This window comes from Alligator mississippiensis, chromosome 1, assembly GCF_030867095.1.
Source record: "Alligator mississippiensis isolate rAllMis1 chromosome 1, rAllMis1, whole genome shotgun sequence".
In the NCBI taxonomy this organism is placed as follows: Eukaryota; Metazoa; Chordata; order Crocodylia; family Alligatoridae; genus Alligator; species Alligator mississippiensis.
This window is the reverse complement of record NC_081824.1, coordinates 176340450-176363222: the sequence shown is the minus strand read 5'-3', so window position 1 is coordinate 176363222 and position 22773 is coordinate 176340450. Positions and strand designations below refer to the sequence as shown.

Genomic DNA, 22773 nt, shown 5'->3' with positions numbered 1-22773 from the left:
GAAAGAGAGACAGAGGCACCTTCCTAAATGTAAAATCAATGGAAGAATGGGAGAGGCCCCTCAGCTGTAAAGTACAATGTGAACACCTCTAACTCTCCCAATCCTGAATATCAAAGTTGGAAGAGGTGGTCTGAATCCTGAAGGTCTGAAACTAGACAACTAAAGGCTCTGTAGGCCTTAACATCACCAGAGTCACTCAAATCCTGCCACAGCCCCCCGGCCCTGCTCATGCCACTCACTTCCCCCCCTACACCTGCTGGTGCCCCTCGCCCCCCATCCACAGCCCCCTATCCCCCAAACTGCCAGGGCTATAGGGCCAGGGACCCAGGTCTGTAGCACTCTGCCCCTGGCAGGAGGTAGCGGCTGCTGCAGCCTGGACCCATGCCCCCCAGATCTGTGTGTGGGGTGGGGGCAAACATGGCTGTCCGCTGTGGGCTTGGGCTCCCACCCTGCTGCCCTCCCCCAGGGCCTCCGCAGCCTAGCGAGTGCAACCCAGCTCTGCAGGGAACAGTGGGGTCGTGCGGGCATCTCCTTGCCATTGTGAGCTCTGCGCTGCCCTGGTGATGTGTCCCCTGCCTGTGCAGCAGCAGTGAAGGGCACAACCCCGTGCAGCTGCCCCCGCTGCTGCCATGTGGGCAGGGGACACGTTGCCAGGGTCGTGCAGAGCTCGCAGCATTAAGCCTGCCCCTGCCCTGCACACAGATCTGGGGGGCACAGGTCCCTCCTGCCTCCCTGAGAGTGTGCACAGTGACAGGGAGCCAGCCCCACTGTCCCCACCCCTGGATGAGCCGCCCATGGCCCCATTCCACTCCCTATAAGGGCCCTGCAGCCATGCATTGCAGCCCTGGGCCCAAGATCCAGACACCCCCAGCTGGGCAGCAGCCTCAGCCCCAGCCCTACCCAATTCCTCCCTCCCTATGGGGGCACCAATCCCCACCCCCACTATCTACAGGAGCTGCCCTCCAGGCTGCCAGGCAGCCCTGGGCATATACATGCACATGGTGCCCCCTGCCTGCCTGCCCTCCTCCTGCTCCCTCCCAGGCCCTGGAACTCTGCCAAACTGCAGACAGCTTCTTGCAAAAGTGCAAAATATGTGGGTTTCTCTGTTAAAATGAAAAATCCGTGTTTTCCTCAAGTAAAGGGGGAAATCCATGTTTTTCTCCATTTTTCCATGGCAAATGGAAAACCTGGATCCCTGGAGGACCCACGAGAAATAGGTACCTGTCTTCCATGTCAGCAGCTCAGAGAGAGAGACAGAGAGAGAGACAGAGAGACTCTCTCTCACAAGGCTGCACATAGGCCTGGGAGCCAAAGGCTCCCATCATCCTGACTGACAACAAGCCAGACTGGGATCTGGTAAATCACCTTCAAGAGGCCTCAGTCTCCATGTCTGTAAAATGCAAAATGATAATCCCTAAATCAGCTGTTGTCAACCTGCTTAGACTTGGGGCCCACCTCAGAAAAGGCCAGCTCTTAGTTTTCACTCATTTTTTGACTGTGAAAAATAAGAGAACAATTCTTCTGTTGCAAAAAAACTCAGAAAGACCACAACAGGTCAGAATGCTTTTGACACTATGGATTCCTATTTGAAATCTCTGGGTTTATCTTGTGAATCAGGGCTGCACACCTAACAGCACTAACATTGCACAGCACCCTGCAATAGCTGTAAAAGGATCCCAAGGCACCCCAGGGTGCCACCACACCCTGGTTGAGAATCATTGCCCTAACTCAGAGATGATACATGCATGCACCCACTCATGCCACAGAAAGGTGCACGCAAGAGGCAAGGATTTATTGGACTATTCAAGTTTATATTTACAGTAGCAACAAGTTAGAAAACTGAGACCTGAGGGAGAACATCATGCATTCGAAAGCTTATCTAATTTTATCCCAACTACATAGCTGATCCAATAAAAGATATCACCCTAAGAAATCCTTGCCTCTCTCAATTTCTAGACCATGACAGCTACAACATCATTTTTACACTACATCTAGGCATAGATTCACTACATGTAGAGACAGCTATCATATGTATAAGTCTAGCTTTCAGAAACAGACATATAGAAACAGAACTAAAATATAGAGATAAAAGTGGAGATAAGGATAAACATGCATATCTACTCTTTATGCTGCATGAGGAGGTACAAGGGATAAACATGAAGCACCCATATCTTACCTCTCTGATAACTGCCAACGAAACATCATGAATTCTACTAAGGAGGACTTCTGAATGGCAGGTAGCCAGACGGCGGATGCCAGAGAGTCCTTTCTCTTTCAGCTGCCTGAAAAAGATAGACAAAGAGGAAAATATCATTGGTCCAGCGTTGCATTTTGCTAAGCACAGTGCTAAATGCAACCTGGAATTCAGTCTGGAAAATGAAACATACTCCAAAGCTCAACAATTGAGGCCTGAGAAGCAAATGCACTACATTTTCCAGAAAACTGCCTATTAACAAAATGTTCACTTAAAAAAAAAAAATGACTTTCTAACCCTTAATAGCTACTCCATGCAATTCCCCAGGGACGTGGCCTGGAGGAAGGTGTATGATTGATTCACTCGTTCTACATGATAGACTCCAGCCTTGAGAAATCTACAGATTTTCATGGCAGACTATGGATTTTCCATCTCCATTTGGACTCAGGAGACATAATTTGCCTCTCTCTCTTATAACCCCTATTGATGTTGCTAATCTGTTTCCTGACCTCCCTCACTGAGCTAACAGTGCCACCTCTTGATAAGCAACAAGAAACACAGTCTTCGGAAACAATAGCCCCATCACAACAGACCTGGGCTAGTCCTGCTCATACTTACAATAGTGGAGAGGAAACCAGAGGAACAGAGGAGGAAGGGGAAGATATTTAAGTAAAACCATACACCTGTGTTTATACAGCAAAGTACACTATGGTCCAGAATAACTGTACTGGAAGTGAATGGAATCACTTTGGATATACTCTGATGAAACTTGAATCATAATTAGGCCCAGTCTCCTCCAGAGCTCATAGAAATTCTCCACCCCCTGCTCTGTGTCTACCTAAATAGCAGGAAGTGGGGGGAAAGTGATTCAGGAGATCCTGGCTCCCTAATAAAAGTACTGTCCTCATCCCATGCTCCCAAATCATCATGTAGAAAGGCTGCAAGAAGAACAGTTCCACGCTGTTTCTCCTCTTGCATTGAAACTCAAGAAGTCCCTTCACCCCAAGCAATGCAAGTGATGGCTTGGGCTCTGCGCACAGACCTGTAATTTAGAGAGATAAGGGAGGCTGCAGTTTTCCAAATGACCACCGCCCTCCAACCACAAAAGGAGGGAAGGAAACCCACTGGTTTTACCCACACTTGCAGCAGTGAGACCAGAAGGGAAGGTAACAATGGACAAAACTCTACCTCCCCCAGCATCTTGAAGCCTTTCACAAGCTAGGGCCAAAACCTGCTTCTATCTTTGTGACCACTGAAGAAGTGTTCACCTCCTTTGACTGGGAATCATGAGAGGGAAGTGATGTCTGGGGAACACTGGTTTCTAGATGGAGAACCTTTTGATTGCTCCATGATTTTACCTCTTCTCTGGAACTACCATTTGAGGCTACACAAAGATCCAAAAGAGGATAGCACCAAACAAGGTAAGCTAACCTGCTCTGCACCAACACAGCAGTACAACTAGGAGTAGGAGACCCAGTTTGGATAATGGCTGGGGAGGTTTTTACTACCTCATATCAAATGAAGAGGAAATGTATTGTGGAGGCTCTGAACACAGCTTTGGAGGAGACAGCTGCTGAGGGGCATACAAGGAGGAAGGAAGGGCAGAGATTTTCCTCACCAGTCATTGCTACTGAGCCACTTGAGTGCATCCATCATCCCCTGCTCTGGGAGAGAGAAGGGTCTCATTTCGGACATATCCCCACTTTCAGACTCCTCCTCCCACTCTGAAGAACCCAGAATATTTGCTGGCAGAGAGTTAGCTGTAAGTACAAAATCAAACACGCTGACATAAATATGGCGGTGCTGGTCCCCATTCTATAGCAAAGGTTTCAGCCAAGGTTCCTGAAGGAGTCTGATTTTAACTCTGCCCCCTCTAATGGTTAACTCCGGTTGCTGTTTGTCTGTGTCAGATGTCAGCAATCTCATTTTCATGAGTTTGAAAAGTTTCACATCACAAATGTTTACGCAACATGAACTCAAGAAAAGAGAAAAAAACATCCTCAACTCTTGTAAACTGGGGCAGCTTCACTGGCTCCAGTGGAAGATCTGGCTCATAGTTTTCCCAGCATTCAAACTCTTACCACTTAAGTGGAAAGTCTGCCAATTCACACAGGAATTCATTTTACCTTGGCACTGGGAATGTAGAAATTTGTGTTTTTCATAGTTTTATGAGTCTTGTAAACATTTTTGTTTTGGAGAGCTGTACATTCAGTGCACATCAAGAGTGCTGGGATAGAATATATTCATCATCAAATAGGTTTGTTTATAAGCTGTGCAAAAGCTAAGCTTTCTTTTGCAGATAATTTAAAATGTATAACCCTTATGGTAGTCAAGGTAAGAAGATGAAGTAATGGCAAATGCAAATATACTAGACAACAAATTTGTCAGGGAACCCATGTGCCATCAGGAGTGTTAGAGGTAAAAAAATCCACATCTAAAGATCTAGATGTAAGAAATGTTTGTCTTCTAAACTGTAAATAAAGCTCTGTGAGTTCTAGATAGGCTGATTATAGTTATCACATAACACTTCAATGAATAGTGGACATATAATTATATTGTGTCCACATGGCATGGAAGAAATATAATACCAAAATTTAAGGATGAGATTTTCAAAGGTGGTCAATCTGATCATTTTTGTAAATCTCATCCTAAATAGAAAGGGAAAAGAATCTCTGATGGGATATGGATACAGACCCAGCCAAACCCTTCTTATCTTGCAATAGTTTATGAAATCCCATCATAAGCTCTTCAAACAGAACAGATGCTTTCAGAACAAGAGGGACCAGAGTCACTAGCTATTTCCCTTTGTCCTTTGTGAATTTACTGCAGAGGACAAACAGTTTGAACATCCCCATGAAGCTTTCCACATCTGTCATTGTATTTAAGCAATAGGCTGTGAGTATAGCCTGTGTCCAGTTCATGTGTCCCAGATCTGATCCCAAAGGCTGGATGTCTATATCCATCTCTGGCTGTGATAGCATTATTGTATAATGCCATACCTGCAAACAACTTATTTCTGCTGTTCTATACAGGAAGACAATAAGGATAATCGTTGAAAAGTCATGCAACAACACAGGAACCTTCTGGGGAGAGGAGGAGGTAACTTAGTCTGATCACATATGTAAATAAGGAAATCCAGATTGGCTGCATTGGAGCTCGTGTAACTTTACAGGATATGCACACATAAAAGCTTTTCTGAACGTGCAAATAACATCCTAAAAGGGAGATGAAGTTGCAACAACAGCAGCAAAAAAAAATGAGACATTCAAAATGAATGAAGCACCCAAACCTGGAGTTCTACTAACTCCTTATTCAGGCAGACTTTCCCTGAGCTATACGAAGGCTCATTTCAGTGTCACTCAGTCTGGAACAACTTCTCTATGCTTACTATGAATTTATACCAGTGCAAATGAGAGCAGAATTTGAACCAGGGATCACTGGCATCCATGGACCAAGGCACCCTGGACCTGTGCTCGGAGCTGCATCTGGTCTATCCCCTGTTCCCCACAGACAAAGCAAATCTCACCTGAAGAGTGGCGCAGGAAGCTGCTCTCATGATTGATGATGGGGATGCTTGGCAAAGACGGCCTGTTGACTCTTTTCTTTAAGGCAACACCAAAGCTGGCTCTGCATGGGTTGCTCATGCTGGGTGAAATAGAGATGAGCCCATTGGTATTAAGTGGGCCAAAGCCTGTGGAAACTGAAAGAGTGGAAGGGGAGTAGTCATTTTTTCCAGTGATGGACTGGATAGCTCAAAGCATAGACGTTGAATATGCAGGGGCCTGAAGGCCCTGGTCCCCCTTGGGAAGAGGGCCGTCACCTGAAATGCTTAAAAATGTCCATGTCTATCATCTTAGTCCCCCCCCCCCCCGCAAAAATAAGAGTCGGTGCCTGTGGCTAAGGGGTTGATACTGGGCAAAGGGGGGTGGGGAGGGGGTTGTCCTTTACAGAAAAGTACCACAGTACTGTCCATAAGAATCCAAACAGAGGCAACACTATCATAAGCTGTAGTGCTGGGCATCATAATGGTAGAATATAGCAGTACTTTCTATAAAGGATAAAGGAAACTTAGCATCCCACTTCCTCTGTTCTAGCCACTGTTGAGATGAGTGGAGGATTTATGCCTCCAGGGGCTGTCAATCCAGCACTAAATTCACTTCACCAACTCACAGCAATAAAGAGTAGAGGTAACCTTGTAGAATACCCTTGGGCTGAGTGCTGACTTGCAACTTTCCCTGCTGCCGCACTCCTTGGAGTTTGTGCCGCAGTACAATCAACGCTTGTTAGTTGCAATTAAGTCAGAGCCTATAAGTTGTGCTGTAGTGTATATTTTATATATATATTTAATATCGAAAATATATTTTATATATATATATTTTATACACGTACACACACACTTTACTCTCCCATATATGTATATGCAACACGTGAACTATTCAGACTTTCCAAAAACATATGCTTCTTGGGGGTGTTTCCGAAGGTGATTTGTCTTCCTGTGTGAGCAGGATCTTTCTTCATATTTTAATTAGAAACATTTTTATTTAAATTAATCCAGGTTATAACTTAGTTATAAACATTCTTTTGGACTCATTGGCTTTTCTTTTTGTCACAGCAGGCTCTGCTGCAACATGAAAGACATGCTGCAAAAGCCCAAGTCTGATCTGCATGGTAAAATGAATCAATGGATAAAGTCTGTAGCTGGGGAACATGAGGTCTGGGTTCTGGCTCAGCCAGTGACTCCCCTGGGTGGCTTTGGGTGAGCCACTGTATGACTGAGTTTCACTAGCTGCAAAGTGGGAATAATTACTTTTCAGATTCGTTTGTGAAGTGGTTTGAGATCTTGCATGAAAAGCACTATAGAAATGTTAAATCCTATTATCATCAGCAACCATATTATTAAAGAGGAAGGCTACTCCCATGGTTAGGTACTGACCAGCCTCCAGGCTGTTAATCCAGCACTAAATTCACTCCACCAACTCAGAGCAATAAAAAGCAGAGGTGACCTTGTAGAATATCCTGCACTGCCACAGACTTCCTGTCTAACTGTGAGCAAGTCACTTGGAGTCAGACCCAAGTGTCCTAGGCCTGGCACTACTTTCTTGCTCTGTCACTTGCTCGCTTGCTTTCTCACTGTCAAGGAAAGGAATCTTGCATTCCTTTCTGCACACTGGCCTAGCTGCAATTCGGGGTGGAAGCTGACAGGTGCTGTGTGGGCCTATTCCAGCCTTGCCTATTGCCTATTTTCTGGGAATTCTCCTGGGCTGTGGCAGACAGTTGTGATTCAAGCTCATACAATCCTATATACAATCCAGCAGGCTAAAGAGAGCTTGTAACCCAGGTCTCCCACTTCCTGGGCAAGCACTCCAAGCACTGGGCTATTACATTAATAGAACCTCCTCTTCCTGCATGTTTCTCATGAAAGTGCTGTGCCTTATATTGAATTCAGTACTTTTGAGGAGTGTCAGCGTGGTCAGAGGGCACCTACTGGAGTGGCATCCTTAAGGGACTTCGGCCCAAGAAGTGCATAGTTTACCTATCCCAGCAGGCCTTAAGCAGAAGAAAGGTGTACCAACCATTCAGATCATCCATTAGGGCAACAGTTATGGCCAAGTCCAATATCAGAACTTAGAGTACCTAAGTATTTCGGCGCCTGCGGCACAACTTCTGAGGAGAGGCTGAGAGACCTGGGGTTATTTAGTCTGCAGAAGAGAAGGCTGAGGGGGGATTTGATAGTAGCCTTCAACTGCCTGAAGGGTGGTTCCAAAGAGGATGGAGCTGGGCTGTTTTCAGTGGTGACAGATGACAGAACAAAGAGCAATGGTCTCAAGTTGCAGCAAGGAGGTTTAGGTTGGATAGTAGGAAAAACTCTCACTAACAGGGTGGTGAAGCACTGGAATGGATTACCTAGAGAAGTGGTGGAATCTCCATCCTTGGAGGTTTTTATGGCCCAATTTGACAAAGCCTTGGCTGGGATGATCTAGTTGGGGTTGGTCCTGCTTTGAGCAGGGGGTTGGACTAGATGACCTCCTGAGGTCCCTTCCAACCCTCATTTTTATAATTCAATGATTCAAACTAACATTTCCTGACAAAGTGTTGTGTCTGTAGTTAGCCTGGGTTTTTGCTTATCACATTTCAGATGCCCATGTGCTTTTTTAGATTTCACCTTTAGTCTTTTCTTCCCATTCCCCATTTGTTAGATAGGAAAAATAGACTCACTCTATCCTACTGGGGTTTTGTGAGAAAAAATCCATTATGGAGCATGCTGCACTCAAGAACTACAGTAATAGGGACCTTTATCAGCACCTTACATCATGCTATCTGGGCTAGGTGGGACCCATGATCAGCCACCCTTGGGTGAAAGTCTCTTTCTATAGATTTCTCAGACTGACTGCATACTGAAAGGAGCTCCTTCCAAGCACACCAGAAGTAGAGAAATGTAGCAGTTCCTATCAGGAGATTTGAACTGGGGTTAGATAATCTATGGACAATGCCTGTGGCAATAACGATTGCTTCTCCAAAGAGATCTTCCTGACCTGCAACTCTGATTATAAGAATGGAATATAGTGACCCTAAACCATAGGCACTCACACTCTCTGTATTCACTCATATAGTGTATTTGAGGTACAACATACTACCAGCCTATGTGATAGAATTTTGCATTCTACACAGGTGCCAATGACTACATATGGTACAGGCCAGAGGCATGTAGCAGCCACTTACCTTCCTGAGCAATACCCCTGGGGTCCACACTCTGAAGTTGTTCCCGGAGCTGCAGGGACCTTTCCTTTTCCCTCTCTTTCTCCCTCTCTCGACGCAAAAGCTCCATCTCTTTCATTTGCTTCTGACGCAATTTCTCCTGAGCTGACTTGGAGATGGTGACATGGATCTGGACACAGTGGGAACATATCACCATCATTTCATATATGTTAGGGGCTGGAAGGGACCTTACAGATCATCAGGTCCAGCCCCCCTTGCACTTGGGCAGGAAAGACTGCTGGGATCAGATGACTCCAGCAAGATGGACATCAAGACACAGAGGGACATAAACACTCAGCACTTCGCACTGTGACAGCGGCAGGAATGCTGTGGTGCAATAGCGCAAAATTAGTTATGGTTCAGCCTACATCCAAGTACTTTTAGGCATAATGGGTGCATACAGATGTGCAGCTTCCAGGTCCAACTCATGGTGATTCATAGAAATTGCCATGAGTTAGACTGATTTTTCTGACCCAACAGACAATAGGTTTTGGATCAGAAGGGTAGAGGATTGGCTCCAACTTGGAGTGGATCCAGGGAGAGAGGCTGTGTCTTCTCCTGGCTCTTTCCTTGACTCTGGCCCCACTCTTGCAGCTTGGCTGCTGTCTCTGAAGGAGAGGGGGGAAAGGCAGGGGCCGGTAGTTGTTTTGGGGTTTTCAGCCCCACTGGAGTGGGGGGCAGGGAGGAAATGGGTAGACTGGAGCCCAACCAAGGTGAGGGGCTCCAAGTCACCCACCTCCCCGCTCCAGCAGGGCTGAGAAAATCCCAGAAGGGACCTCCCTCCCCTACTTTTTCCTCCTCCCATCCCAAGGCAGCAGCTCAGGCCAGGCTGCTGTTGCAGCTGGAACAGACAGAAATTAATGAAGTTGCTCTGCTTTGGAGCATCTTCATTTGAACCCTCATACAATGAGCACTAATTTGTCAAGTGATCAGAGGGCTCTGCAGTCATGCTCTTCTGCTTGGGCACAGCATTATCAAGGGGCTGTTTGCATGACAAATATAATTTCCATCTGCGCCCAACTTTTCCCACATACAGTTAAACTAAAAAAAAAAAAGAGATCTGGTCAAATTTAGAGGCATTCATTTACACCTCTGGAGGTCTAAGAGGCTGGAAAGTGAATAGATGGATTATACTTTGAAACAAGAAATGCAGCCAGCAAAAAGGTGTATGGAAAAGCAAGCTCCCTTATATTATTTTTAACTCTTTTAAATTATTTCCCCTCAGTGTTGCCAGATTTGGAAAATGGAAAGATCATGCTGGAAACTCAACATGATTGTACTCAATGAAACATTATCAGATGTTGCCAAAATGAAAGATGATGCAGATGTAAGTGCTTTTTTCACCCCTAATATATGATCTATAATATATGCTATAAATAATAGCAAATATTTTGATCCTTTCACTCACTGCCACCCCTTAGAATTTTGGTATCTCAGTTGGATTCTGTCAGGTTTGCTCCCCTGTGCTGCTGTGCACTCAGCTTTAAGAGCTCAGGCACAAACTCTCCACGTACGTGAAAGACCGTACACATGGAACAAAATGCAAAGGCAATTTAAGGTCTTCTGAAGGCAGAAAACTGACCACATGTGAATATTTTCTTCTAAATGCAAGCGCACTTTGGATTGCCCTGAACATGCATGTTTTGTGCATTATTAAGTGTGAGAAAGGACTCTTTCTGTATAAACTAATTGCCATCTGCCAAACAATGATCTCTGCATCTCCTTTTTCAGTAAGAGCACACAGGCAATGTACAACTCCTCAGCTGAGTTCCTTTGGGACTGGAATCTCTGCAGAGGAAGTTTAACATTTTCACAGCTATTTATCATTTATATTTATCTAGTGCCTGTGATCCCTAATATGCTATGTGTGTATAATCAAAGAACCAAAAGGCTGTTCCCATATCATAGAAATGAACACATACCCTTCCATTACTCTCTTTCCAGTTATCATCCTTCAAAAGCTTGGGACCCAGCAGGTGACCTGTCTCCTTGCCCTGGCCGAGGGAGAGTGTTGTCAAAGGCAGCAAAGGTTCTGGTGCGTACCCAGTAGGCTTCATGCCCACAATCAAGCCATTCTTGGGAGCAGCTAAAATAGGTGCCGAAGTTTTGAATTCTGAGGAATCAAGAACATATACAGATATCAATGGGGAGACTTACACACTAGCATCCCCAGGCTGCTCAGATAGTGGTTTAGTTCTTCTCCTTTAAAAGTGGAATGTCTTTTCAAGTCCATGAAATACAAATCTAGTAAACAAAGTACAGGGCCCAGTCCTCAGTGCCTAGTAAGCAGCTATTTGCTATAAAAGGGTGCCAAGGAAGATTTTCACTCCAAAAGAGCAAACATTTTCCTCTATCCTCCCATCTCTTCAGACCTCAGCAAGGCATCTTTCTTTTCTCAGTTGATAATGGTCTGTGTTTATCTGACCCTCTTACCTTCTGACAACCATAACTTTAGGTACAGATGCAAAAATCGAGGTTCCCTCCTCTTTAAAGGAAAATGAAAGGGCTTTTTAACAGAAAAGTTTTGGGCTGTTGAAATATAAACATATAAAGACCACTGTCCAGAAAGCCACAATCAACTTCCCCTTAGTGAATTCATTATCAAAATTAGCAGTTCTGCCCCTGAAATTAGCACCTCTCTCAGCCAGGTGCCCTGAGGGATGAGTGAGAAAGTTTCCTGTTAATGTGCTATAGCACAAGGCATCTGATTCTCATTTACTCTCCAGCTTAGCTGCTGAGTTCAGAGAACCAATCATTCCATACACTACTTCACAGATGATAGATAGCATCATGGGATAAATCAACCACAAAAAAAAAAGGGAATCAGGAATTGGTTTCATTAAACGATCAAGTCAACAACAAAAACCAAGATGGGCAGACCTTGCAGTGCATTGCTACCCTGAAAAGTATACCTATGCAAAAATGTCAGCTTCTTACTCAACAAATGGCTCCCTTGTTTTACTTCAAGTCATATTTGCATATTGCCATCAAAAAGAGTGCTCACTACCATTTATTACCCTTGCAGAGCTCATACAGCTGTGGAAAAATAAGCTGGATCCTAGTTCTTGTGGCACATCAACACAAGTGTTCTAAACACATGGAAAGCAATCTAAAGAGGCTTGCACAGAGGTATCTGACACACTCATTTAACTTACAGAGCTGCTCTTTCTAATGAAGATGCATGAGAGAAGAAGAATGCAGTCTGCCTTTCAGACCCCAGATTGAGTTTAAAGGTCTGGCCATTAAAGGGGAAACAGATTTTTAATAGTAATTTAAGCACCTGTGATCAGCAAGGCAGATATGAAACCCACTCAATGTTAGTTTTCCACATTCAATGTTCAGAGTAAGACCTCATGTCAGAAGGTTGACATATTCAGGTCAGATAAGCAGTGCATAATCTGGATCTTTCTCTACGTCCCCTGGGGCCATAAAGCTGAGCTGGAAAAATCGCAAGGAGAACCCGTCTCCTGTGGTTTCTGCCTCGTCAGTGCACAAACAAGCAAAGCTCATCTGACTGTTTTACAGCTTGACAAAAGGCTCCATTTGGGGTTCATCCCAATTCTAAGCAAACATTCTGGGGAGGTAGAAAGGGCAAGCAGGGGCATTTCTTATTTGGTCTGACACAGTTTCTCTTTCTCTAGCCTTCCATGGTGCTAGAAGCCATATGAAGAGATGCACATTGGATGGTGTAGTTGAGATGAGAGTTGACAGGATGATTTCTACTTTGCTTATGAGCTGCGGGGGAGGGGGGGGGGTGAATGGCTCAAGCTCTGCCACTGAACATGGGAAGTTATGCCCCATTCACAGTGGGCAAAGCCACACCACTGCCTCCAGAGCAGCTGGGCAAATTTTCTAAAGTTACTCCCTCTACTAATGAAGGATTACAGAATGTTCTTGTTTTCCCCCCTCCCCCCCTCCCCAAATCAGGCCTTTGCCTGTCCCACATGAACTGGGATCCTGATGTTTGTTCTGAGATAAAATAACTGCACATTTGTTTGGGATTTTTTTTACATACCCAGAGATTTAAGAGTCTTTTCCTCAATGCTGCTGTCTGGTCTGGACCTTTCAACAAGCAAGTAGAAAAAAAATACATGAGTAAATAGAGGAATACAGACCAGTTGAATGGAAGTGGGTTTTCTTACCTGAGCCACCATGTCCTAGCAGAAAGTTTAACTCATATACTGGTGTGACAGAGGAGAATCAAGCTTTATCTGTTCAGGAGTGAAATGATATTATATTCTCCTCAAAATAAAATTATCCTTCACATCAATTTGTGGATATGAGCCTAGCAAGGATATTCAGGTGAGTATTATAATGAAGTATATACATTGCAGCTCCATCCACTTTTTATTTATTGTTACATCAAGAATACAACCGACAACTAGATTTCCCCAAGTACAGAAACCAGACGTATAAATGGATATCATCCTATCTATTATGCATATTAATGTTTTAAATTATTCCCTACCACCCTGAACCTGAGATCTCAGAGCATGATAAAAATATTAACAAACAGAGCCTCCCAACTTCACTGATTAACTGTGTAGTGAGATGTAGGCAAGTTTTGGGGCTCTCATTTTATGATGGGGAGCTCAAGGCCCAGAAGGATCAAAGCCTACCTCTACAGGAGAGGCTTCTGCATTTCAGAGTTAGATATCCAACTGCTGATACATGCTCTGCAAATTATTGTAGGTACAGATGTCTGCAAACCAAAAAGTGCCTCAGAGTTGGAGAACAGACTCAGGTCCACCTGAAGCTTGGTTCACAAATGTCTGGCCCAAGATTACAAAGAGAATCACTGGCAAAAGCAGAAGTAGAACCCAGAAGTCCTGGCTCCTACTACTACTGTCTAACCACCATACCATGCTTCTGTATATTTGGCATAACTTTTTCATGATAGATGTACAATGTGCAGGATGTATATTTTGGGAAGCTAGCTGTGAAAATAAAAATCTCTTTAAATAAGATCTACATGGAAGAAGTTAAAGTGAGCAGGAAGAAGTTCCCAGGCAGAGTTTTACCTTATCTCAGGGGAGTCTTCTGCAGACAGACTCACTGGATCCAGTTGTTGAGCACCCGGAAGAGGCACTGGAGTAGTGCCAAGGTCTCCATTGGATGTTCTTGCTGATTTAGGGATAGGGGGGATCAGAGCAGCTCCTAAAGACTTCTTCATCTTCTCATCATTGCACTGCAAGTACTGGAGGGAAGCCTGGAACTGGAAGAGTCCAGGGCCCAAGTAATTAAAGTTCAGATTAAACCTGTACCCTTATCCATGATTTTACCCGTAACTGAATCCTACTTTGTCATTGTGCAGATGCAAGTACGGTTATGGGGCAAAGACTGCTGAGATAATGTGAGCACCAATAGGAATTCATTCTGTTGGGCTATAGAGCAGATATCCTTGAAGCAAAGTATTGGAAGCAGGGCGGCTAGGGCATGGGCAGGCCAGAATGCACCTCACTGCAACAGAAAGTGCACCTTTTCTTCAACAGCAGAGAGAGAGAGGGAGAGAACCCTTACTTTCCATCAAAAACTGATTGCATCCCTCTGCCCAGCATCTAGAACAGAGGAAGTGAAGGGAAAGCAGCAGAAATACCATTGTTCCACTTTGCCTCTCATCTGTCTATGCATCTTCACCTTGCACATGCCTGCAGCAGTCTCAGAGCACCCTCTGCCTGCCTTGGCACCTGCCTGCCATCTCCCTGCTAAGTCGGCAGAGTTTCTGGGGTGTTCTTGCTCTTTTAGCCTTTCTGAGAGCAGTGAAATGAATTTGGCTTGCAGTCCCCTGGCTGTATCTTGAACACCGCTCAAACACTGCTGTATTCCAGCCAATTTTCTACAACTCATTTCATATTCTGTCAAAACCTGCTGCTCTAAAGTCCATAATTTTTCTATTACTGCCCTTTCTGCAGACCTTCGTCAGCGTTCAGCCCAAATAATAATGGGATCTTGGGTCTCTAGTTGCTCTCCACCTCCCACCTAATTTATCATATCTAGCTCATTGTCAGTTATTAACTCTAGAGCAGCCTCTTGCTTTGCTGTCGGTACAATGTGCTATGTAAGCAAACCCTCCTGGCCTATTTTGCGACCTAACAGAATGATTTTATTTGGACTGGACCCCCTTTTTGGATCATCTGCTTCTTGGCAAGAACTGATAGGGGGGAAGGGACTGGAGAGGAGGTATACATGCTGTGGTTTTCCCATCAGTCTCTTCATGGTTAATGGCACTCCAGAAAACCCAATCAAGGTACTCCAGGGATGGCTTTGTCCCTATACCTAAATAGCTGCGATCCAGTCTGCTGGCCTTCGATAGATTTCTGTCATTTGCCAAAAATATTTCCTAATCACCCTTCTCCCCTCATCTCACAAGGTAGAACCAACATTTCTGCAACTCCCGTCAGCCCTGCAGAACCATAGTTGAGAGATGCTGCAGATGGAGCTGTCCACTTGGTTCCAGTCAGTTGCCCTGGTGGGAGCCCACTGAAGGGAACATAGCTGTACAAAGGCTACAGAGAACCTAATTTGAACTCTAGGCACTTTATCATAGGTGATGATGCTCATGATAGGAATAACTCATCTGAACGTCTAGATTCCAAGCTGAGCCTGCAGGGATAGTCCTCACAGCAAACACCTTACATCTAAATAGAATCACTGTGAAATAAAAAAGTCATTGAGACTCTGCTGGATCTTTTGCACTTTTAAAACAAGAAGAACCCAAGTGGCACACATATATTAATAGGGTAGGCATATGCAAAGAGCTGTACTGACCCTCTAATTGGTTGCTCCTCAGCAAACACCATGAGGACCACTAGTGCGTTCACACATTAAAGGTACATTACCCTTTGCAAATGCAATACAGAGGCTAAGATTTTAGTAACTAAATTATGCCATTCTCAGACTTCTACCAGGATCCTGAACTTTTACCAGATCAGATGAATATTTTAGATCTCTTGCCTGGTATGTAATAAAGCAGAAAAGAAATCCAATCTGGTATGGTTTAGTTTTCTTCTGCATATTTACCTCCTGGGAAGCTGGCAGCAGCTCAGCGCAACTGTTGCTACTGCTCCAGTTGCCCATGCCATTCTCCAAGTTTTTTTGCTCCTTTTCACTTGGTCCATTGGCCTCTGGGGAAGTTGGGATACTCTGAATGGGAGGCATGGGCTTGGAAGTTATCAGCAGCCGTTGGGAAGCAGATCTGGAAACAGCTGGCTTCAGGGCAGCCCCCTTAGGGTCACTGGAGTCAGACAAACCTGCAAAGCAGACATATATTTCATCGATTTTTAGGGTCGGAAGGGGCCTCAGTAAGATCATTGAATCCAACTCCCTGCTCTGGGCAGGAAATAGCGCTGGGGTCAGATGACCCCAGCCAGGTGCTTGTCCAGTCTCCTTTTAAAGACCTCCAGGGTAGGGGAGAACACCACCTCCCTTGGAAGCCCGTTCCAGATTCTGGCAACCCTTACCATGAAGAAGTTCTTTCTAATGTCCAATCTAAATCTGCTCCCTGTCAGTTTGTGGCTGTTTCTAGTCACCCCCAGGGGTGCCTGGTAAACAGAGCATCTCCTATTCCTTGCTGCCCCCCGCGATGAATTTGTAGATGGCTACAAGATCGCTTCTCAGCCTTCTCTTGGGGAGGCTGAAGAGATCCAGGTCCCTCAATCTCTCCCCATAGGGCCATACCTGCAGGCCCCTAACCATCCAAATGGCCCTCCTCTGGGCGCATATTGCAAAAGAGAAGCAGCATTTTAGAAGCAAAGTAACTGAATTTGGACCCCCAATGAGGTAGTTTTTTCAGAAACTTGTACCCAACTGTAGCAAGCTTGCCTTTTGGAGCTTGGGTTGAGTCCCAGGCTTGAAATCTTGCTGTTCTGGTTGGTGGAGCTCATCCCCCAATCAGGAGGTAGCAGGAAGAGTTCAGTCACTCCCCTTTCCTGAGGGGAGGGAGAGAGGAGTCCCCTGCTCTGTGGACCTGATTGAAGACTGCAACACTCAGGTCCGGAAGACTTCAGGGGCGGAGCCCTGGAGCATATAAAAGAAGCTGCATGACCTGAGTGTTGCAGTCTTCAATCAGGTCCACAAGGCGAGGGGGTTCCTCTCCCTGTCCCCTCAGGAAGGTAGAGTGACTGAACTCCTCCTGCTGCCTACTGATTGAGGGATGAGCTCCACCAATTAGAACAGCAAGATTTCAAGCCTGGGACTCAACCCAAGCTCCAAAAGGCAAGCCTGCTACACAGCCAAAGAATAAGAATTGTGCTGCTTTGAACACATTCTGGTGGAAAGCCCACAGCCATCTGCAGCTGAGGAGGACAGTCAGACCCTGGCATTCCCAATGAGATACCCAAGGGAACACAAAGGTTCTCTAGGATCCTGTCTCCTGTTTGAAAGGTGAAAGATCTGGATTCACATGGATTAAGACATGTCATACACCAAAATTTCACCTCCTGTGGAACAACAGAAAAGCTAAAATAGGTGAATGAAACAGCAAGGGAGGAGGATTAGGATGCCAGGTACAAGGTGAAAGGACAATCCAACCAAAGCACTGGCTCCAGAATTATAAAGCTTCATTACATCAAACAATATGTTCAGAAACCAGATCCTTCTCATTTGTGTCCCTCCAAAATATTACATTTGCCTTCTCAAATAGGATCTGTTTAGCCAAGCCATGTACATCACATCAGTGTTCTGGGTACACCCAGGACATTGCTAGAACTTGAAGTCAGCACTTATCAGTGACATGGAGAGGTTTCATATCATCAGAGATAGCAGACAAATGACTGGTTTTACCTTTGGGTGGTGCCAACAGGCCTTCAGACATCCTCCTCTTCTTGAGCTTATCCTTGATTTGAGAAGTCTCCATGGCTGCACTGCTCACCTCCAGTTCTCTGGGATCATGTTTCAAAGTTGGACAGGGAATCTGAGATGCATCACCTAGGGCTGCAGTGTCCAGATGCTGAATAGTGCTCTGGCTGTCCCAACCTACCAGAGGGGAAATGGCCCTGGAATAAGGTGGATTCCCATCTCCACCCCATATACAAGATTGCTTCTTCATCTGGGCATTTAATACAGACTGAAGAGAGACTGCAAAACCAAATGGAAGAGAAGGGTTGAACAAGTCAACCTCACTCTTAATCAGTCAGTCTATTCTGGGCAGCTGTTTTATTCTAGCTTCATAAGGCAATTGATTTTTAGGTTGGGTTCTGATCAAAAATATCGTGAATCTAGTACCTGGATTGTCTGGCCTGGAAGGAGAGAATAAAGGCACAAGCTCTAACTATGAATGGGGAATCCCATCTTAAGGTCTTTGGCTTCTGAGACTGAGAACTGGGATTCCAGCGGTGGTGCTGGTTTTAGTTCATAGGAATCCAGACACATGGGCTGAGGATTAGGACTGACCCCGCTAATCATTGAGCTTCTTACTATTTTCTGGCTGGGGTTCGAGAGGAGGGAGGGGTGATTACACCTCTGCAGTCTGAAACGAACATATAGACTCATTGTGGCAAATGAAGACTAGAAAGGTTGATTTGGACAGCAGAGCTGTTAGAGCATCCCTCATCCCCTGCAGTCAGGTCTGGAGGCTTAGGTTTCCATTTGGCCTGGACCACGGGTCCTTACCTTCTTCTGCTGTTGTCCATCTGCTTCCACATAATTGCAAATTTGAATCAACACTTCCCCCTCGCAATGACCTGCATCTGGGTTTGACTTTGGGGACACTCCCACAGTACACCACAATAGGGGTCTGGAATTTAGCTATAAAACAACAACAGGAAAAATTGCACAAGCATGTAGCATTCAAAAAAAGAAGAGGGGAAAAAAAAAAAGACTGTCCTTTTTCATGCATTATAGTCAGATACACCAAGCTAAATCTAGGGACCTGGCTCATGCAAAATTCCCTTTGGATTCAGTCCATCTTATCTAGCATGGCATTTATATCAAGCTAATTGCTGTGGTACCTGACTGCCTTGTAAAATTACATAAATCCTTGTTAATGGTCTGCCCAAAGACCTAGGCTCTCTCTCCTCTCCTGGTGAAGGGGTAGCTGAACCTTCAAGATGTCAGATTTTTACAAAACTCAGTTTGGAGGGAGTTCACAAAACAAGTTTCAAAATTCTGTGTGTGTCTGTAATTTAAACCTCAGATGTTCCCCTCTCCCCAGGAGAGATCCTATTAAAATAAAAAAGACGCAATTTATAACTCATATGTTTCTAGCTGGGAAGAGGATCTGTGCTCTCAGTTAGAAATAGAAGCCATGTGACAAACTTCTTTCCATAATACAGATTATTCATTCAACTGTTCACCTGTCCCTTACTTCTCCATTTCCATCCTGTCTAGTTCCAAAAAAATTCTCTCTCCTATCCTTTCCACTTTTCATCTCAAAGATTTCACAAGACAACATACACCCAAGTAAAGTTTGAATTAAGCTTTCCAAATCCATGATACCGTGGAAGGTACAAAATCTGGAAAGATACTTCCCCATTGTTCATCCTGACCACCATTTCCCATCCTTTCCACATCCCAGGTCAGACCTAAATATCCAGCAGTACAAAAAGGCTGCCAAACGTACCCAGCACAGCCAGAAGCCCTACTGCCTATCTCACTGTATAGAGTCTGTACATGTACCACAGGCATTGGTGTTCTTGAGGCAGAACACAAGCCTATGGGAGTTAATTTCATCTGGGCAAAGAGTGAGCAAGTTGAATTGCAGGAAGCCCCATGGTGGAGATGTTTTCTCTGCAAAACTTTTCTACCTTGAATTACCACCTCTGTAGAATCTCCCTTACTCACCTTTGGCTTTTTTCCCCCTGCTTCCCCCTGCCCCCTCCCCACAATCTGCCTTTCCTGCTTTACCTTTTGTTCTCCTAATTTCTACCGATTTACATTCTCACTGACATCCTGCCACACCTTTAGCCTCTCTCATTCCTTGGAGTCTCAGAACAGCAGAGACTCCCTATGCCTGAAGGGCAACTGCACCTGAAAGCTTGCTGAGAACTTTTTTCCAACTACTCAGTTGGTCTAATAAAAGATATCACATCTACTCAAAGAACATTGCCTGCCATGGTCAATTCCAGTCTTTTACCTGCTGTGAAATCCCCATGGGTTGCCATGAGTGTGGACAGAAGACCTCTTTTCAGCTGAGAGGCTGTTTGCTGTAGTGGTTGTGATACTTGCTTCCTGTAACGTCCAGAGGCCTGCATGGAAAAAACACCACCAACACTAACACAGGTGCCAAACTTCATTTCCTTGAGAGTTGCCTAATAATATTCTTGTTTGGCACATGTTAGAAAGCTGGCAAAATCAAAGAAGAAGGTAAAAACCACAAGCCCAATGGCTTAAAGCCATATTTGAACTGCACATTCACCACCTCTTGGCAAACCCTTTTGCAGGCAGTTTGAGTACTTCTGAAGAAACTGTTGTCAGCAGGTCCATATCTAGCCTATGGGGTAGGGAGGAAGGACAATACAGAGGCAGGGTGTTATCCCTGGAAGGGTTGAAGTAGGAGCATCCAGAGAGCAGCAGAAGCAGTTGTTATTAAATCTTTGAAATAAGGGCTCCAATTTATATCTACGTACTGTAATTGCAATGCAGCCTTGTATCAAGGCTTATTGCAATGCAATGTAAGGAGAGGCATAGAGGGCTGTGTTGATTAAAAATTAATTTAACTGAATTTTAACATCAGGGAAAGGTGCCTGAATAACTACCCCCAAGTCTTTTCTGTATCTAGACCCTGGTTATCAAGCTTCCGTCCTTCACATACTTCCTGTCTCCGTCCTGATTTAGAATGAGGGAGTAGGTCTGCTTTCATTGCCCATTCATGCTGAATATTTCAGCTACAGCTCAAACCAGAATCCCAAGTCTTTTGAATCTATCAGCGAATACAAACAGACAGAAAAATTGCCATTAAACAAACGAATGAACGTTTAGAGTGCCCCCCAGTAGCATTTACTGTACTTCAGAGTAAGAAATACTAGGCAAAAGTCAAATACCACAACACACTCAATGCTGGTTTTTATTGGAGACAACTGTATGCACGTGCACAAAAAAAAGATACACCACATGTCCACTCACACACAGGCACACACACATGCACATTCACATAAACACACACTTCCTAACATTTCAAAAGCTTTAGGGACAATACTGGAAGAATACTAAAGCCCAAGGCTAATAAATGCTAGTAGTAGCATAAGGCTACTACTAATTTAAGGCTAATAAAAATCCGCATTTGCCAATTACATTTAATCTTATTCCAATTCTTTCCTTTACATCTTTTGCTGCTATTACTTCAGTAATCCAAAGATTGCTCTTCAGTTTATCACTGGGACTTCAGTGGTCACACTGAGCTTTTTTACTGCATCTTACTTAGATATTTTGAGCAACTGCTTACAATCTAAGACAGGGGTGGGCAAAATATGGCCTGCAAAGGGGCTTTGTCCAGCCCATGGCAGGTCCCCCAGTCCTGCCTGGCCCAGGCATTGTCTAGCCATGACATGTCCTGCTGCCCCCTGGGTATGCAGCAGGGCTGAGGCAGTTCTGCACCGGACTACCTTTCTAGGGAGCCTAGGCAGCAGTAGCCTTACAGTACTGGGGGAGACCTATGTACAGCCCTGACCCACCCCATGCCTGCTGCGGACTCACCTGGTCATGCTGAACAGCTGCAGCAAAAGCAGTGCTGGAGGAGTAGAAGCATGCTCGGCATGGGGGAAAAGCAGTCCCTCCCCTTCGCTGCTGCCCAGCACTTCCTGCAGCAGTCACTACATGCACACTTCCCCACACACGTGCACCCACACCCCCTCCACATACACACCCCTAACCTCCCTCCCCCCACACACCCCACAAACACCATACCCACCCACACATCAACACATCCCTAAAAATATGCCCCACAAGCCCCCCATAACCACCCACCCACATCCACACATACCCTCACAGCCCCTCAGCAAACGCCATACCAATTCACCCATAACCCTGTAATACACAGGAGTAAGACTTTATTTTGAGCTATTATACAGTCACCTCTATATACAAAATTGCAAACACACACAAATCAGGATACAAATATCTTTTTAAAATAAAATTATAATATGTCATTGCGGATGTTTGATTTTTAGTATATAATTTGTAGTTTTTTCCAGTTCCAAGATGGTAAACCCCCTTTCCAAAAGGAGTACTTCTGGGGCAAGGGGAGGGACTGCTGGTAGCAGAAGTCAGGGGTTAGGGGGTGAGACTTCTGGTCCCAAAATGACAACCAGGGAGCAGGACACCCATCAAGGGGCAGAGTTACTTTTGCTCACCAAAACTCATTAAGTGGCCCTCTAGCCAAAATACTTGCCTGCCTCTGGTCTATGAAGAAGAGGTAGAATAAGATTTTCAAAAGCACTCTGCTTTGACTTACTTCTTAACTATAGAAGTTAATTATAGAACTCCCCTGGCTTTCACTGGAACAGTTCATCCAGTGTTGAGTGCTCTTGAAAATCCCACCCACAGACTCAAAAAATGCACTGTGAAAACATTTTTTATTGTAGTAAACTTACAGCAGTAAGGAGTCAAAGCAATGGATTCATAAAAAGGACTACAGGCAGGCAGCTTGGTTAAACTATTACAAAAGGAGCATGGGGGAACGGAACAGTCAAAAGCATGCATTTATTCTTTTGATTTACACAAATGATAAAAAGGATGACTATGCAAGAGCTCCCAACACCCAGCTATCAACCAAGCTTACAATCAACCAATTAATAGTGCCCCACATCCCACAAATAGAAATGGCCAGTGAACACAGTAGCAAAACCCTTGCCCCTCTCCACCCAGAGTCCAAAACACTCTGTGAAAAG

General features: G+C 44.8%; 1 protein-coding gene across 1 annotated transcript in view; it reads right to left on the bottom strand.

Annotated features, from left to right (window-relative positions):
• The window catches only part of TOGARAM2 (TOG array regulator of axonemal microtubules 2), a 53246-nt gene that overhangs the window by 21092 nt on the left and 9381 nt on the right, over positions 1-22773 (bottom strand). The window contains exons 2-12 of the mRNA XM_059717187.1: positions 20022-20133; positions 18560-18694; positions 17732-17923; positions 15971-16200; positions 13972-14165; positions 12966-13012; positions 10873-11063; positions 8915-9080; positions 5721-5894; positions 3813-3954; positions 2177-2282 (exon numbers count right to left, since the gene is read on the bottom strand). Coding sequence (XP_059573170.1) covers positions 2177-2282; positions 3813-3954; positions 5721-5894; positions 8915-9080; positions 10873-11063; positions 12966-13012; positions 13972-14165; positions 15971-16200; positions 17732-17923; positions 18560-18694; positions 20022-20133 — 1689 coding nt within the window. The remainder of the gene's footprint in view (positions 1-2176; positions 2283-3812; positions 3955-5720; positions 5895-8914; positions 9081-10872; positions 11064-12965; positions 13013-13971; positions 14166-15970; positions 16201-17731; positions 17924-18559; positions 18695-20021; positions 20134-22773) is intronic.